The sequence below is a fragment of the Danio rerio genome, chromosome 4, assembly GCF_049306965.1.
Source record: "Danio rerio strain Tuebingen ecotype United States chromosome 4, GRCz12tu, whole genome shotgun sequence".
Classification (NCBI taxonomy): Eukaryota; Metazoa; Chordata; class Actinopteri; order Cypriniformes; family Danionidae; genus Danio; species Danio rerio.
This window is the reverse complement of record NC_133179.1, coordinates 18,580,313-18,597,244: the sequence shown is the minus strand read 5'-3', so window position 1 is coordinate 18,597,244 and position 16,932 is coordinate 18,580,313. Positions and strand designations below refer to the sequence as shown.

General features: G+C 38.2%; 1 protein-coding gene across 23 annotated transcripts in view; it reads left to right on the top strand.

Moving 5' to 3' along the window:
* Positions 1-16,932, top strand: part of anks1b (ankyrin repeat and sterile alpha motif domain containing 1B) — a 315,281-nt gene that overhangs the window by 194,800 nt on the left and 103,549 nt on the right. For 17 of the 23 annotated variants that reach the window (XM_021475055.2, XM_073946404.1, XM_017355052.3 and 14 more), the window contains 3 exons: positions 7,296-7,942; positions 10,310-10,382; positions 15,241-15,347. In XM_021475055.2, the coding sequence (XP_021330730.1) occupies positions 7,296-7,942; positions 10,310-10,382; positions 15,241-15,347 (827 nt within the window). Of the gene's footprint in view, positions 1-7,295; positions 7,943-10,309; positions 10,383-14,667; positions 16,870-16,932 lie in introns of those variants that run through there. The other 6 variants (XM_073946417.1, XM_073946418.1, XM_009300300.4 and 3 more) reach the window with 2 other exon arrangements.

Below are 16,932 nucleotides of genomic sequence, written 5' to 3'. Positions count from 1 at the left end.
CATTATCTGTTCCTTGCACTTTATAACTGCTGACCTGTCCAATGGAGAATTCATCAATGCATAGCATCAATATTCTTTCTAGCTGCTTTTCTTGCAGTGCATAAGCTATAAAATGTACTTAAAATAAGTGGGCTACCTTGACACATTTTGAGCTTTAAAACAAAATCAGCCATTCTTGAAATTTCTTAAATGAAGCTAAAAAATCTCCACAAAAAGCGGGACCTGGCTTGAATTGCAGTTCTCCTGTCATTCCAGGTACTGACTTGACCTTTGCACATTTGAGGAGATATTACTTCTAATGGTATGATGTGAATGATTTGAGAATCAGGTGTCATTTCTATACCGAAAGTAAACCCATACACGATTAAAATCAGTGTTTAGGTAGCACACCTCCGATATCATCGTTGCTTAAATGAATAAAATCTAGTGTTGATTAAATCAGTAATTTCAGTATTTATTGATTTTTCTTAAAACTATTATATATTTTATGGCAATACAACTTTGATGCTCTTTTTCTACAAAATAGATTATGCCATTTTAGCCGGGTTTTCGCAGAATGGGTCATACAGTACACCTACACGCACCCCCACACACACACAGTACATATTTCTTTAATGGTATATTTTAATGAAAATTTTATGTCAAAGCTACTTGAGACATTCTTCCAAACATTCTTGAGCAGATACCAATTCTCAGAAAACATTAAAACCCACACAGACAAAAGCAATCTCTTTCCCTTTCTGTCTCTTGTAGTTTGGTGACACATCTCGATCAGATTTTCTCTGCATTCTTGCCTTTATATACCCATAAATTGTGCATTTTATTTGATCTGTTTCCCAGAAACTGAAGTGAACTTTCCATTATGGCTGTGTAGGTGTGCTGAGTGGTTTCTATACTGTAGATGCTTATCCACTTCTGCCTTGCTGTGTGCCTGGTGAACACGCATTTTCATGCACCATGATTTTACTTAGTTTGATGTTATATTACTTTGTATCAGTAATGTATCAAGTATTTAGATAATTTTAGCATCAAATTATTTTGAATATAGAGGATAGAGAAAAAAAGCAGATTTTTGTAACAAAGAACTATAACTCATACTGTCGACTAGTTTTTTTTTTAAAGCGTAGACTCAGTCTAAAGTAGATTATCCATTGAATTCTTCAGATAGACAGACAGATAGAGTCAGCCTAACTTGTTTTCTTTTGATCCTTTTCAGTGTGAGTTTTTCCTGCAGTGTGTTGATATTTGGCTTCTAACTGTTGCCGGTCAAGGCCCCTCTGTGTTTTGTATGCCGACCGCTGTTATGTCTGAGATGGCATTGACCTTTACGACTGTTGTGATATCTCATGCTGTTTCTATCTGTCTCTCAATGGATAAACTCATCATGGCGGTTAACATGCGATCCTTTTCACTCTAGATGATCAAAACTGGCATGAGCCTTTGTACAACATTATCCTCTCAAAACCTCAGTCAAAAACAAGTCTGGAAGCTTATATTGTTTTTTAATCAGTCTTCAAATCATTCTTAAGTCACTCCAACCCCTTTAAATGTACACTTCACTTCTTTTGGAAATATGTTCATTTTACAAGTCCCGTAGAGTTAATAAGTTGAATTTTATCATTTTTGAATTCATTCAGCTAAACTTCAGGGGCCTCATGTATCAACGCTGCGTACGCACAAAAACTTTGCGTACGCCAGGTTTCACGCTCAGAATCGCTTACGTTTGGATTTACTAACAATGAACTGAACGTGGGAATGTGCGCAGCTTCACGGCAGCTTTCTGGCTGGCGTACGCACATTTTTTGTGCGTGTCTGTTTTATTTTCATTGGCGACTCCTAGAGGCAGTTGTGTTAAATTGCTCTCTACAAAGTGTCTGAGCCTTGCAATGGCAGCTGTATGAGACAGGTTCATCTAGCAGGTATATAAGGTTTCCATACCATACAGTTGACCAGCTAAACATTAAAGCGCAAATTGCAGCGGTCGCCTGTTTTCCCAATGTAATCTGAGCTATCTACTGCACGCACATTGCTATAAAGACACTATCTGAAGATGAATTTGCATGCGTGAATCAGAAACATTTCCATTCAATAAATGTGCAAATAAAATATGATGCACAAACTTATTAATGATTCCTACTTGTCTTTCTCGTTATAAATAGTAGGCAAAATCTGATATGTAGCGGGGGAATAAAGAAAAAAGAGTTCATTGGACGCTGGATTCGAACCGAGATCATGCTCGAACGTGTCAAAACATGTTGACATGTGACTTTTGAGCTGCGCCACTGAAACTGTTGTGTGTACTGCAACATTTTACACCTATAAATCACACTATTTCGGTTTAATTCACTCAATGTTCAGACCCAACTGTGTTAACCGCATCAGCTAAACTCTCTATTTTTTCTTTTGTTGTTAATTCCGGAGAACAAACTTGCAAATAACACCGCTTTTCTCCGGGCTACCTCCGAAAGCAGCACCTCCAATTCACATTCTGTTCAAAGTTTCTCTTTTTGCTTGCTTTTGCCATTGCTTTTTCGTTGGGTTTTGCCATTAGTAGAGTCATTAGCATATTCATACGGGGGAGGAGGCAGGGAGGGGTTTTGTGCTCGTGCATGTTGCACTCAGTTTCACGTTCATTCGGATGTACAAAAGAATATGCGTGAGATTCGGCGTACGCAGTGTTTCATACATCTGAATTTTTTTCTGCGTACGCACATTTACAGCTTTGTGCGTACGCAATGTTTTAGTATGATTTCCACGCAAGTCTTCGTACATGAGGCCCCAGGTCTTTTGGAAGCACTTTTAGCTTAGCTTACCTTAGCATAGATCATTGATTTAGATAAGACCATTATAATATCTCTCAAAATTGAACTGAGTTCCAATAATATTCCTATTCAAATATGGACTCTTCTTTAGTTACATTCTGTGCGAAGACCTATGAATGTAAAATATTTTATTAATAAATTTTGCATATTGCTCTTGCTGCAGTCATGGTACGTCAGGAAAGTTCCTTGATTATTATTAACTTTATAGGGGAGTTGTTCAATCTTTATTTCTATAGTCCTTTCACAATGTAGATTGTGTTAAAGCAGTTTAACATAGACTGAAGAGCAAATCCATCGATGCGCAGCTCCACTAGTCCCAAACATAGCAAGCCAGTGGTGAGGAACAAAACTTCACCATATGATGAAAGAAGGAAAAAAAAAATAGGGAAAAACCGGGCTCAATTGGGCACGACCATTTCTCTTCTGGTCAAACTTCCTGTGCAGAGCCGCAGTCTAGGTGCTGGAAGCTGAAGAACACTGGACATCCATCTTGAAGAGGCCTTAGGTGTGAAAAGTCACCGTTGGATGTTCAGGCTGGCCCACAGATCAATGCGCAGATTCGTCTGTCACTGGTGTCTTTCAGGAATCAGTCTCATGCTCTCCGCTCCTCCATGACCACCACTGCATCAGCTCAGGATACGGACTGGTCCAGGATTATGGATCATTTCTTCACAGGTCCTGAATCGCATTAATGGTGCTGCATAATTTTTTAGAGGCCTCGGGATGAGTATCCCCAGGTAGAAAGTGAGAATAAAGAAAACAATTAGTGTAGCTGCTGTTCATAGTGTATATAAACAAGATAGCAAAAATGAAGTGCTTTAAATGAAAATAGTATTTATATAACCAAACATAGAAACAAACATGTAAAGTATATGAGTATTTCTAACAAAATATCTGGCGCATTAAGAAAGGAAGAGTGTGTCCTGCAGGTGGTTTGTCAAGCCCACTGACCTGCGTAGAACACACTCATGTATCAGACTGTTATGTGATGCACTGTGTGTAAGATAGATCTTTTATCTAGTTTTGAACAGAGAGTGTGTCTGAGCCTCAGACTTTATCAGGAAGGCTATTACAGAGTTTAGGAGCCATAAATGAAAAGGCTCAACTTCCTTTAGTAGACTTTGGGGAGTTTTTAGATCATAATGAGCGGATTGAATTATAGTGAGACAGAAGGTTGGTTAGATAAACAGGAGCTAGATTATTTGAAGCTTTATCGGTAAGAAGCAAAATTTTATAATCAATACGGAACTTAACAGGCAGCCACTGTTAGGAAGATAAAATTGGGGTGATATGATCATATTTACTTAACTCTTTTCAAAAGAGTTAAGTGTTCTTTTATTTATTGCATGACATGCATCAAATACATTTTGAACAATGCAGTGCTCGTATTTTCATGCTACACTGTAAAAATCAAAGTGCAGTAAACCTGTTTGCTTAAATGCGTTGCAACCTGGAACTGTTAAGTTGACTTAATTTTAATAATCATGCACATAGTGAATTTACTTAATAATGTTAAGGCAATGTTTTTGCTCATTTTTTATCTTAAAGTCAACTATTGCTTTTTACAGTGTATTATGGTACCTTATAGTACGGTAAATATAAGTATAATATTGTCATTAATTTAAACAAAAATTCAGTTTTTTTGTTCAACTGTTCCTTTTTACCGATGTTGTTTGTGCGTAAGATTTACTGAATCTCTGGTTGTCTCCACCTGTTTAGCTCTCCCTTAGCCTGCAGGAGTGTAATTTGATTGTTATCAGTTGAAAATGCTGTTTACACGAGCTGAAACACGGCACCAGCTTTGGGAAAGGACGATGTAGGGCTTGGATAACTCCTTTGGAGTGTTATAGAGACTGATATACTGTTTAGTGTCATGTCTTTTTGCATTCAGTAAATGTGACTGCTGGACTCCAATCCAGCATACACATCAGAAACCTTTTAAGTGTTGTGCCTTCCACCATTCACACCCGTGTTTATCACACAGGATCCTGCTTTTCACTTGATATAAAAGATATGAGATCCAGCATTGCAGTACAGGCGAATGAAGTGCTGTGATTTATATTACATGCCATGACTGGGTTGCTTTATGGGCCCATGTTTTAATTAAAACACATTCAGGGGTTGATTGAGGTGATGAGATTTGATAAAACGAGACCAGAAGCGTTTTTGAGAGGTGTTTTTAGTTATTCATCAGAGCTGAATTTTGTTCAGTCCCTGTTTGGTCTTGTTTATTTGCACTGCGATCTTTATGCAAGATAGACATTTTTTGATGCAAATAAAAATAGCAGCTTTCTCTCTGATTCCTCTATTCTGGTGGTTATTTTGGCCTGTAGCAGAGTGTTCTGTTCAGTTGATTATTCTGCATTATGTGCGCAGAGATAAAAGAAACTCATATGACTGTCTGGACAGGATCAAAGCCGATTGTGCTGAATATGTCTGTGTGCATGCAGTGCATTGGGTAAAGATACGAAATGTTTATTTGACTACATTTTACTGTATGAATAATGCAGTCTTTTTGGAAATAATTTAGACAGTTACTAAATAAACAATGTTCTATTTTAAAATAATTTGATTTATAATACCACCATAAGCACTTACAATGTGATTAAAATTATAGACATTTTGAGTACCTTATAGTTAGTAGTTTAAATAAGCAGCATGACCTATTACTTCTCTGTAAAGGTTAGAAAGTATATGTGTTGAATTTAGTTACATTACACACTCTCACACATTTTTATGCTACCTTAATCAGGATATGTGGGTTATTAAGAGGAGGTGTTCTTTGACATTTCTAAGATTAAAAAGTTTAAGAGACAAAATTCCATGGACTTATGTTGGAGAAATCATTCATATTTTCTTTAAAAAGGTGTGTTTTTGTATATATTTTTGAAAACAAATTATTTTTCAACTCTTTCTTCTTAACTGGGGAATAAAAAATGGTATAAAGTCCATATTTCTAATAAGGCTTGTCACAGCTGATATAGCTTACTGTTGATGTGGGAAATATAAAATTCTATTTAGAGACAGTAATTTATTATGACTCAACTAGTCACATGTTATGATTACAGATGCCTAAACTTGTATATAGTTGTTCACCATAAAGCTAATAATTTTGGTTTCTTTACTCATCCCTTTTTTGGTAGAACATAATATATATAAATAAATAAATAAATAAATAAACAAACAAACAAACAAACAAACAAACAAACAAACAAACAAACAAACAAACAAACAAACAAACAAACAAACAAAATACATAAATAAATAAATACATTTAGGTTAAAGAATGAAAGTAGTCTGTGGAATAAAATATTGTTTAATTTAATTATTCTCTTCTTGTCAAACACTCCAGAGCTACAGTACAGCTCAAACTGATCAATATTTCCAACCAGTTCTTTTCATCAAACTGGATTATCCAGTTCACCATATGGACTGAACCATCCAAAACATTTAGCAGATTCATCAATATCAGCATATATCAAGCAACTGAGACTGTAAAATGAGCCATATTGATGAATACTGTATGATCATATGAGACCATTTTTTGTGAAGTCCTTCAGCGATGCATTTACTCCAACAATAAATTGGGAAACTACTAACTACTGATCAGCTGGTGATACTGAAAGTGCATACTGTATGTAAACTCACATCATTATTATGAAGGAGCAAAAAGGTTCAATAAAATTAAAGGTGGTTACAATTCAAATAATGTTCAATTTCTTTCACAAATTGATTAATCATTTGACCTGAGCTATTAGTTTTATTTAGTTTTGACTCAAAAGAATGGTTAGCATTGACTCACATTTTGTGAATCACCAAGAAGCACAGTTTCAGCTTAAAGTCTTGTTTAATGTTCTACTGAAGAAAAAGTCACATATTGGCTGGCCTGAGGGTGAATAAATGAAAAGCAAATTTTCATTTTGTGGTGAACTTTCCCTTTAAACATAAGAGCCTAAGAACAAATACAGGCAAGGCTTATATTTATTAAGACTTCAATAAAAACCCGATGACCTCTTTAAACTGAGATATGTCCTCAGTTACATTAAAGATTAGTCTCCGCCTGAGGACAGTTGCTTTTAAGAGCTCTTTAGTGAAGGGGTCCTGGGCTTCTTTACATGGGGCAGTGCAGGAGACAGTGCTCTGTGGGCCGTAGGGGTCTAGTGGAGGACAAGAAGCGGACCTCTCTCACCTCACTGAACGGATTTGTTTGCCCCCAGCCTAAGGCACTCATTTTAAGCTTGTCTCAACACAGCTAGTCGACCGTATGACATACTGTATATCTACACGCACACTAGCTCATGTGCTCCGGCATCTGTCTGAATGCATTTTCTTCACAGCGTGGACATATTTGTATTTATTTGTAAAGCCACTCAGGTGCTTGTGTATGTGTGTGTTTTTTGTATGGCAGAAAGAAAGAATGAAGCCTTGGAAATCTGATTTGAATGATTCCTTCTCTTTTTTTCCCCCTTACAGATGAAGCAACGTACCAGAAGGAGTGCATAGAGCGAGACGACCGGAGAAACAGCCACGTTCCTGAGCAGTTCGCTGGCCTTCTTCATGGTTCATCTCCTGCCTGCGAATCTCCTGACAACCCTTACCAACTTTACGGAAAAGTGCGAAAGTTCAGTGTTCCTGAGCCTCCGCTCAGGCACGGGAATTTCCTCCGAGCACCAGAGTACTCTCCTCCCTTCCCTCGCACTGGCAGCGAGGCGTCTGCTCTTAAAACTCAAAGAGAAGTCAAACCGCAGGTAGTCTACAGGACGATTTTTCACACCAGGGTCAACCAGGGTCCAGTAACGTTTGGCGAACAAGTGGACAAGACCACAGGGGTGCATGCAAGGAACGGGGAGGCCCGGAGCAACTGCACAGGTGGCTCTAGTCCAGCAAACAGCAATACAGGCTACGAAGAAAGAGCCTGCACTCTTGGGAGGATGAGGTCTATGCCAAAAAACGTTTTGGACCTTCAGCTGTCCCGAAACTTCTCTAAATCAGACTCTAACCTGGTGGCTGTGTCTCCCATTGAAGAGGAGCAGTGGGGTTCCAGAGGGCAGAGCAGCCCTGGTAAAAGCAGCCCCAGCAGACTAGAGCGAACCCCCTCCTTTACCGCAGAGTGGGAAGAGGTAATAACGTTTTAATTACCAGCTAATTGTGGAATCATTTCCACTTAATTAATTCACTTAGCTTGAAGTAACCAAGCTGACTGGCTTGAAAGGTTTTCTTTGGATGCTCGGCGTATGGTTTTGATGTGTGATGCAAAATCCTGCCCTTTCGCCAGAATTTATTCAACAGCGTTGTCATGACAGCAAAATGATTTTTAATGCGTTTCTTTAATATTGTGAATATGCATAATGATAGGCCCGGGACATGGTTTGTGTGTCTGTTTTGCACTGATGGTGATCTGTTTTCCACCAGGGCAGCTTTTATCCAGGGTAATGTAGCACATAAAAAAGTTAAGCAATCAGTCAGTTAATAGAGGAAGTGCCTTTGAGAAATGACATCTTAATTATACTGAGTGAACTGATAAATCAAAACAGAAAAAACAACAAAAAATATGTAGGGTGTAATTAGAATGATAAATAAGCTGGTATTGTTTGCATTAAGAAAATAAAGTACTTTTCTTATTTTTATGACGGCACATTTAATTCTCTGTTTCTCATTGTAGTAATGTGTCTGAGCTTACTTTTTTGATTGCCATTTGTCGAACTTTATCCAGTCAGGAATTCAGAGAAAAGTTTGCTTAATTGTCATTACAATAATGTCAGAAACATGACAAACATCTCTGAAAAACATTTAGTGAGATTTTCCCTGTAGCAGGGGTGTCAAACTCATTTTCACTCAGGGCTGCCCTCAAAGGGCCCTGTTATAACTGTAAGACTGTATAATTGTTACTATTTCTTAACATGCTGTTAAATAATTGTCTCTCTATTGCATTATAACATATTAAAGCTACAAATCAATATAGTAATACAGGTATTACTTCTCTGGGATATTTTTAAAGGAATCTTTTTTACCAGTTTAAGAAACCCAGATTACACAAAGTCATTATTCACATCAAAGTGAATAACAAGGACTCATATAAACCATCATAAGTCATTAACTTTCTTCATAACGTTGCTATATTAAATGTTTCATTCACACTGGCAGCGACTTCATAGCTGTCTGTCGCTCTGGGTGGGGACTTACTGCAAACTCAGGTCTGTGTAGGTCTACTGTGCAGACAATATAACCGGTCTTTGAGCAAGCTAAGAGAGGATCATGTGAGCTTTACTTGTGCTTCTATTGGCTATCACTCAAAAAAGGCCCTCCTCATTTGCATAAAGTCACAGGAGTCTCAACTATGTTGCGTTGCTTGACCCTCCTACCTGGTAGCCAACGGTCGCTGTCGCTTGCATACACGGAGGTCACCAGAAGTCGCTCGCTCTTCGTTGAAATGAGCGGTAGCTTCCCGTTTTGCTGACGTCAGTCACTCGTAGTGTGAATGTGTCTTAAGAGAAGCAGAACTTTATGGAACAACAGCTAAATTTCTATTGAGGGCTGGTCGCAAAACAAACATGCATTATAAGAGATGTAGCTGATAGTCATTGTGCGATTTAAAGAAGCATTGACTTTTATTATAATGCTGGGATCCCACCAAACCTATTGCGTATTCCGCGTCATTCGTGCCACCCAGTTTGCATTGACTTTGTATGTAGTTTACTCGTATGAATAATTAAAATGCACTTGGTGTAAATCATATGCTCTTATTTTTGGTAAACATGAACAAAACACACAGGGTAATGGAGTTTATTGTTAGCCTTCAATTGACAGACCCAAATTTTCTGAAAAGTCTTCTTTGTAGAGTCAATCAATTCTAGATCGGTATTTCAGTTTAGTTTGCAGGGGGCTTCCAGCCTAATATGACGATTAAACTCTACTCAATAAATTGAAAGCGTCACAGCATTTCTTTCCCCTGCCTCAACCGGCTGTCAGGTCTTCAGAGGAGAACATATATTAGAAATAACTGATCAAAGGGGAGAGGGGAGAGTTTCCGTATCCGTTGATCGGGGCTTCCGAACGGCTTTCTTTTTAGAGTAAAAGCGTGGTCTGCTGGGAGACAGCGAGGACTGTTCTTTGAAGGCAGGTGTTCAGCTTTACGGATGTGAAGCGACACTTTCTTTCCTCCGAACATCACTGTCATTTTAATGAGGAGACATTCATCAAAAAATACTCTCTCTCTTCACTTCGAGTTGACATCTTCTCAAACGAAGCTGATTGTGATAAATTGCCTTTCCAAAATTCCCAGCTTTCAGCCAACAATTAAGTGATTTTGGAGCACAATTACTGGCATTTAGGAAAAAAAACTGAAAGTGGGCTTGTGGGAAAAAAGCAGCAAGGAGAAATCTGTTGGGAAATGCCATGAAATAAGGATATAAAAATAGGGACGAGAGCCTTTTATTATGCAAACACAATTTATCTCTCTCTCTCTCTCTCTCTCTTACTCTCCACAGATTGACAAGATTATGAGCTCCATAGGTGCAGGAATTGGCACAGAGATGGAGGGGATTACAGAGGATCACCCAGGTTTGTGCGTATATGTGTGTGTGTGTGTGATGTTGATGCAAATAGTCAGTCCTCCCTCTACATTTAACGCGTATATCCATAACTATAGGAGGCTCGTGGCATTCATGATATGAATGTCAACTAACGGCTGTGAAGTGTGCAGCACTGTGAGACAGGAGGGTTTCCTTCAGTAGTGTCAAAGACCCGCTCATAGACAGGGAGCTTTTTGAGATGTAACCATGGATACTGTGCTCTCTCTCCTCTCGTCACTGTGCTCTTCTTGTAGTCATAATGAGAGCAGGGGGACAGGAAGTGCATGGACAGTTTAGACCTCAAAGCACTGATCTTGGGGAGTTTTGTTACTCGCAGTGAGAGAGCATTGACTGCAGAATTCAGATCAGTGTCCTGTGATTCTCACAAAGATGAAAATGAGAAAGCTAACAATGAGGAGATGTACTCTCTTCGCTATGTTCGTTCCTTCCTTTGGACTTTTCAGTTCCTGACTCCTCCATTGCCTCTTATTCTCTTGTCTCGCATTCGCTCTGTTTCTTTTTGCCTCCTCAACTCCAGTCTCGCTGAATCTTTCTCCTCTTCTGTTTTCTCGTTTCACTTCCTTTCCTTTATTCTCTCCTTTTGTCTTGTCTTCTATCCCGTTGTCTAATCTCAGCGTTTGTGTTGCCTCTCCCTCACTTTTTTCTCTCCTCATTTCGTTCTCATTGCCTTTTACATCCTTTTTCATCTACTAGCTTTTTCATCTCCCTTTACTTTTTCCTCCTCTGTCATTCTTTCCTCTCCTTTCATTTCTTTTCTTATCCACTCCTCTAACGCAAGCCTCTTTTTCTCTGTCTGCTTTTCCTCCTCTTATTTTCTCTCTTCCAATTCTCTCCTCTCTCCTCATCACTCCTTACTATTAACCGTTGCCTTCACCTTCTGCTCTCTTTCCTCTCCTCCACTTTTGGTTATTGTGGGGTAGCCTTAGCCTAATGGTTAGTGAGTTAGAGTTGTGATCCAAAAATTGTAGGTTCAATTCTCGACTCCAGCAGAGATGTAGCAGGTAGGTGGGGGAGTGGATAACCAGCACTCTCTTCAACACTCCATATGGGGCTGAGGAGCTAAAGTGAGTGGTCAATCAATGGCTGCCCATTGCTCCATGTGTGTTCATGGTGTGTTTGTGTGTGTGAATTGCTTCAAATAAAAGCATCTGTTAATAGCTAAAAATGGTTATTGTCTCTTGCTGGAATTTTTCAAATATCTTTTTGCCTTTTAGCCCACCTCTTCTCCTTTTGCCTCTTTTGCTTATTTTTCATTTGAGCTGGCCATGTGTCTCCTGTTGCTTTCTCTAAGGCTACGTTCACACTGCAGCCAAATGTGACCCAGATCTGATTTTTTTGCCCACATGTGAATCTGTTTTTGTCAGTGTAAACAGCTCAAACTGCATGGCTACTGATCTTTTCACTTCTGATTTGTACCATTTTCATATGTGGTATTAAATCAGCTACAGATCTGATGTTTTGCAATATGACCGCAGTCTGAATTTAGTTATGTAGGGATTCATGTGACTTTTACATCATTTTTGACATCATTACATCATTCTACTCCTCAGCGACACAGCAGAAAAGCACACAGGGCAAATACTTTACCCCCAAAATTAAAGGTTGTTTATTTTGAATATTGTTTAAATGACATTAACCATTAGCCTGTAGTTTATAAATACAGCTACAAATGCTGTATTCTTGACTTAACAGCACATTTATAATGTGCTTACTATTTGTTTTTTTCTGTTGTGTTATTTATTAATTGTTCATCACTAAATTCAGTATTACATTATTTACAAAGCATTCAGAATGAGTTTGTAAAGGATTAATAATCTATTAAAATAAACATTCATATATCTTATTTTTAAGGCATTTAGTAATGCTATGCCTGTTAATAAATGCTTTATTAACTCAGCTTCATGTATTAACTCAGCTTCATGTAGTGTTGTGACCTAATCTAAAGTAAGGGCTGGTTACGTTTGTAAATCCCTCATAAATGACAATTAAAATCTCTGTATCAAATGAACAAAAATTGTTTGTAATCTAAAAAATCCAAAAGATAAAATTACTGTAAACCTTAAACATTGCCAAATAACTGGAGTGTTAAAATACAATTAGCAATAAATTCAATTAAATAAAATTTGCTAAATCAACAACAATATATTCATTTAACAATATATTATCTTACAACATTTCAAATTTATTTAGTGATGTTTAAACTGTATTGTAATTTCATTTTACATAAATTTGCAAAAAAAATTTTGATGCAGTTTCATTTGTGTACGTTCAAATGAATAGAAATTAATAAAGTCGTTTATTAATTTTTTTCCTGTTTATATTATAACTGAGCCTTTAATTGTCATTTATAAGGGATTTGTAAAGCATAAATAGTTTCTCACTCATTCATTTTCTTGTCGGCTTAGTCCCTTTATTAATCCGGGGTCGCCACAGCGGAATGAACCACCAACTTATCCAGCAAGTTTTTACGCAGCGGATGCCCTTCCAGCCGCAACCCATCTCTGGGAAACATACACACACACATTCACACACACACTCATACACGGACAATTTAGCATACCCAATTCACCTGTACCGCATGTCTTTGGACTGTGGGGGAAACAGGAGCACCCGGAGAAAACCCACATGAAGGCAGGGAGAACATGCAAACTCCACACAGAAACGTCAACTGAGCCGAGGTTCCAACCAGCGACCCAGCGACCTTCCTACTGTGAGGGGACAGCACTACCTACTGCGCCACTGCCTCGCCTAAACCATTTATTAACATACAAATTAACTATTAGTATATGCCTGAATAATAAGATACATACATGTTGATTTGAATAGTTTATTAATCATTTACTTCCACATTCTGAATAATCCTAAGATAGCACCAGCTATTCTTTAAAAAAAAAACGTTTTGTAAATAATGCAATACTTAATTTAGTAATGAAAAAAAAATCATTAACAAAGAATGAAAATACAGTCATTAAGCACATTATAAATGTGCTTACAAATCAAGAACACAGCATTTGTAGCTGCATTAATAAACTGCTTACTAATGTCCATTAAAGTAGAGTTAATACTTAACTGATAATGAATTTATTTGATAATGCTTAATAAATTATTCATAGTGTGTAATTATAAAGTATTACCAAATTCTTTTAGGTTTCAAACACTGAATTACACTTAAGAACTATCCAAACAACCATTTACAGTTCATAAACAGCAGTTATAACATTAAACATAATCCGACAATGAGCTTTAATCTCTTCATACAGCATTCACATTCATACTGTTCTGTTCTTTGCACATTTGGGTCAGTTTAGGACCATGATCTGTTCACACTGCAAATCTGACATTGGCCACATTTATAACAACAGTGTGAACAGCTATGCAAAATAATCAGATATGAGAAGGAAAAAATCAGATTCAACCATTAAGCCTTGCAGTGTGAACGTAGCCTTGTACTCTTCTCTCCTAGCCATCCTATCACCTCCTGTTTACTTTTTTCCTTTTGACTCTTCTCTCATCTTGTGTCACCTTCTTTCCTGTTTCTCACCGTCTTTCACTTGTACTTTCTTTTGCTGTAACTTTCTTGACTTCTTGAGCTCTCCTCAATCTCTTCCCTCTATTTTATCTTTTTAACTTTCACTTCCTTTTCTTCTCTTATTGCCTCCTCTCCTTCCACCTTCTCTCCTGTTCTGCTCCTGATCACCTCTTAATTGTTCTCTCATCTAATTCTCCTCTTCTATTAGCTTCTCATCTTACCACTACTTTTGCCCTTACCCTTTTACCTCCACTTTAACTCTCTTTTTAAATCACAACATCTATTGTCACCTTTCGTCTGGTTATCTCTCTTTCTCCTTCATTTTTTTCACCTCTTCTGTCGCTCAACATCCATTGTCTTGCTTCCACTCCTCACCTCTCCTATGCTTAAACCTCACTCCTCTGCAGTGGTCCCTCATTTTTCTGTCCACAGAAAGCACATTTGTGTTGCCATTCCACCAGTTCACACAGACGCCCACAGTGTGTGCGTGTGCGTGCATGTGTGTTTGTGTGTGTGTGGGAGGGAGCAACAGCAGCTTCTGCACTCAGACAAAGAGACTGGGGTTGATCTGATGGCTATTATCGGCAATGTGAGGTACAGCTAGTGGAAAGAAGGGAGGGAGAAAGAGAGAGCAAGAGGGAGGGAGAGAGAGAGAGGGGAGAGAGAGCGCACAGTGGCACAGGATGCAGAGGCATACAAATGAGTGTGGGAGTGCTGGAGAAACAGAAATCTACCAAGCAAGCTGCACGCCGTCATTCCTATCATTTTCTATCTCTCACACACTCATTCTCACACACACACACACTCGCTCACTCCCGCACGTGCATACATACACACGCACATGCCTGCACTCTCCGCACATTGAGACTCAGGTTGAGGAACACAGTGGCTAATTCAGAGGTTGGCGATCGCGCATCTCTCCCGTCTCTCTTGTGGATGTAATTTGGAGCCTTCAGCATGTCTACCTCCACAGCCGGCGTACTTCTCCATCAGCACGGACCCTAACACTTACTCTTCAGAGAGGACCCTCTTTACTTTGCTCCCGCTTTGTTTTTTAAGCATTAGTTTTGTCTTTTAAAACAAAGAACAACACTTTTGCACATCCTTTTTCTCGCTCTTTCTGTTTCTCCCGTTTCCACTGGTGCTCTCTGCCTCTTGTTGAGCATGGCGGGTTCGTTTGACAGTCACTTTGCAAGGAACATGATGTGGCAGTGCCAGCTCTCACAGCCGGACTGTCGCTGCTACCGGGTGGATGGTTACTCACTTCTTAAACGCCTCCCTTTGCATCCTTTGATAGGCCCCCGTTGCCCCGTCCAGTCTGTGGGACAGTGGCTGGACAACATTGGGTTGGTGCAGTATGAAAACCACCTGCTGTCTAACGGCTTTGACAACGTTCAGTTTATGGTAAGTGTCTTTTCCTGCGGTCAGTTTTCAGAGTGTCTTGTTTTTTTTTTATTAGTCATCAGTTGTGGGTGGTGTGGGTTTGTGTGGGTACTTGAGTGTTTGTTGCTCTCAGGTGAGCTGTTTTGTGATTTGCATGATTCACAGTGTTTTATTCTTTGGTCTTCTGTTATGTGTGTTCAGCATTGATTTTGTTGATGTTAAATGTTATGAAGGCCACGGTGTATTCTTGGCTATTGTGACATAAAGCAGGAAAATCTATTGCCTGACCTGTATCATAGGTATTCTCATGCCATATGTAGAAAGTATCCTGTATCTTTCCTGCCATATCAGCAATTTGGGTACTTTGAAAAGCAAAAAGATTTATCAGAAAACTCTAGAAGTTTTATTGCTACTTTATTAGGAAAGCCATTTTTTAATTATATTCTATATTATTGTACTTTTTGTTGTCCTTACCTTCTGTTGTTGATGCAATGCTGCATGGGTACTCATTGATACATTGCATTCCACCACGTGGTCAACGTCACTCCTCTGACAATGCAGAAAACATGTCTACCGTGGGTGTGTTCAGATGCATGAATGTGATTGCCTGACGTGTGTTTCGGGGAGAAAGTGTTCAGGCAATCCATCTTCACCAATCAAAACAATCACTGTTGTTTAGATGCACCTGTAGAGATAATAAGGCATGTTGAAAGATGTTGCTTCCAGGAAGAGTCAATCAATGCTGCTTGCACATTTATGATTAGCAGTAAATCCTTCTACAGAGAAGCAAGCATTTCGTTTTAAGTACAGTTTTGGCAAAATTCACACTAGGCATAAATGAATAGATTGGTTAATTGGCTAGATAGTTAGTGCTGATGGATCAGGAAAGGGTATTTAAAGGGATAGGTCATTCAGAACAACAACAACAACAAAAACATCAGTCTACTCACCCTCCACTTGTTCCGATTTCTTTCTTCTAAGGAGCCCACAAAAAGTGAGGTTTTGAAGAACTAATGTAAGCTATCTGTTATATTATATAGAGAACAAAACTGATATTGGTCCCCATTGACATCTATAGTATTTTCTCTCCTATAGAGGACCATTAACTTTTTGGTTACCTAAATCCTTTAGAATATCTTCTCTTGTTTATATTATAAAAAAAGACACTCAACAAGTTAAAAAGGCGTGTACATTTAAATTTTTGAGTGAATTTACTTTTGATTGCTTAAGCTAGTGATAGATGCATGTTTTTTTTGTTTTGTTTTTTTGGCAAGAAAATGCAAGGAAAACTTGCTAGTTGACCATAAATTATGTAGATAAGCTGATACTATTTTTAAAATAAAATTGTATAGCACTTAATTAGTTTGTTTCTTAGCCGCATGTGATGGCTTGTGTAAAACAAATTTGGGAAAAATTAAATTTGTGCTTAAAACAAAAACATACAGAAGCATCTAGTCAAGCAATATTTACAGTATTAGTGCTTGTTTTCAGAATAATAAATAAGCATATTTTCTTTATTTTAAGCATAAATCTAACAATATTTGTACAGCTGAAGTCACAATTATTAGCCCTCCTGCAATTTTTCTTTTTCTTTTAAAAATTGTTT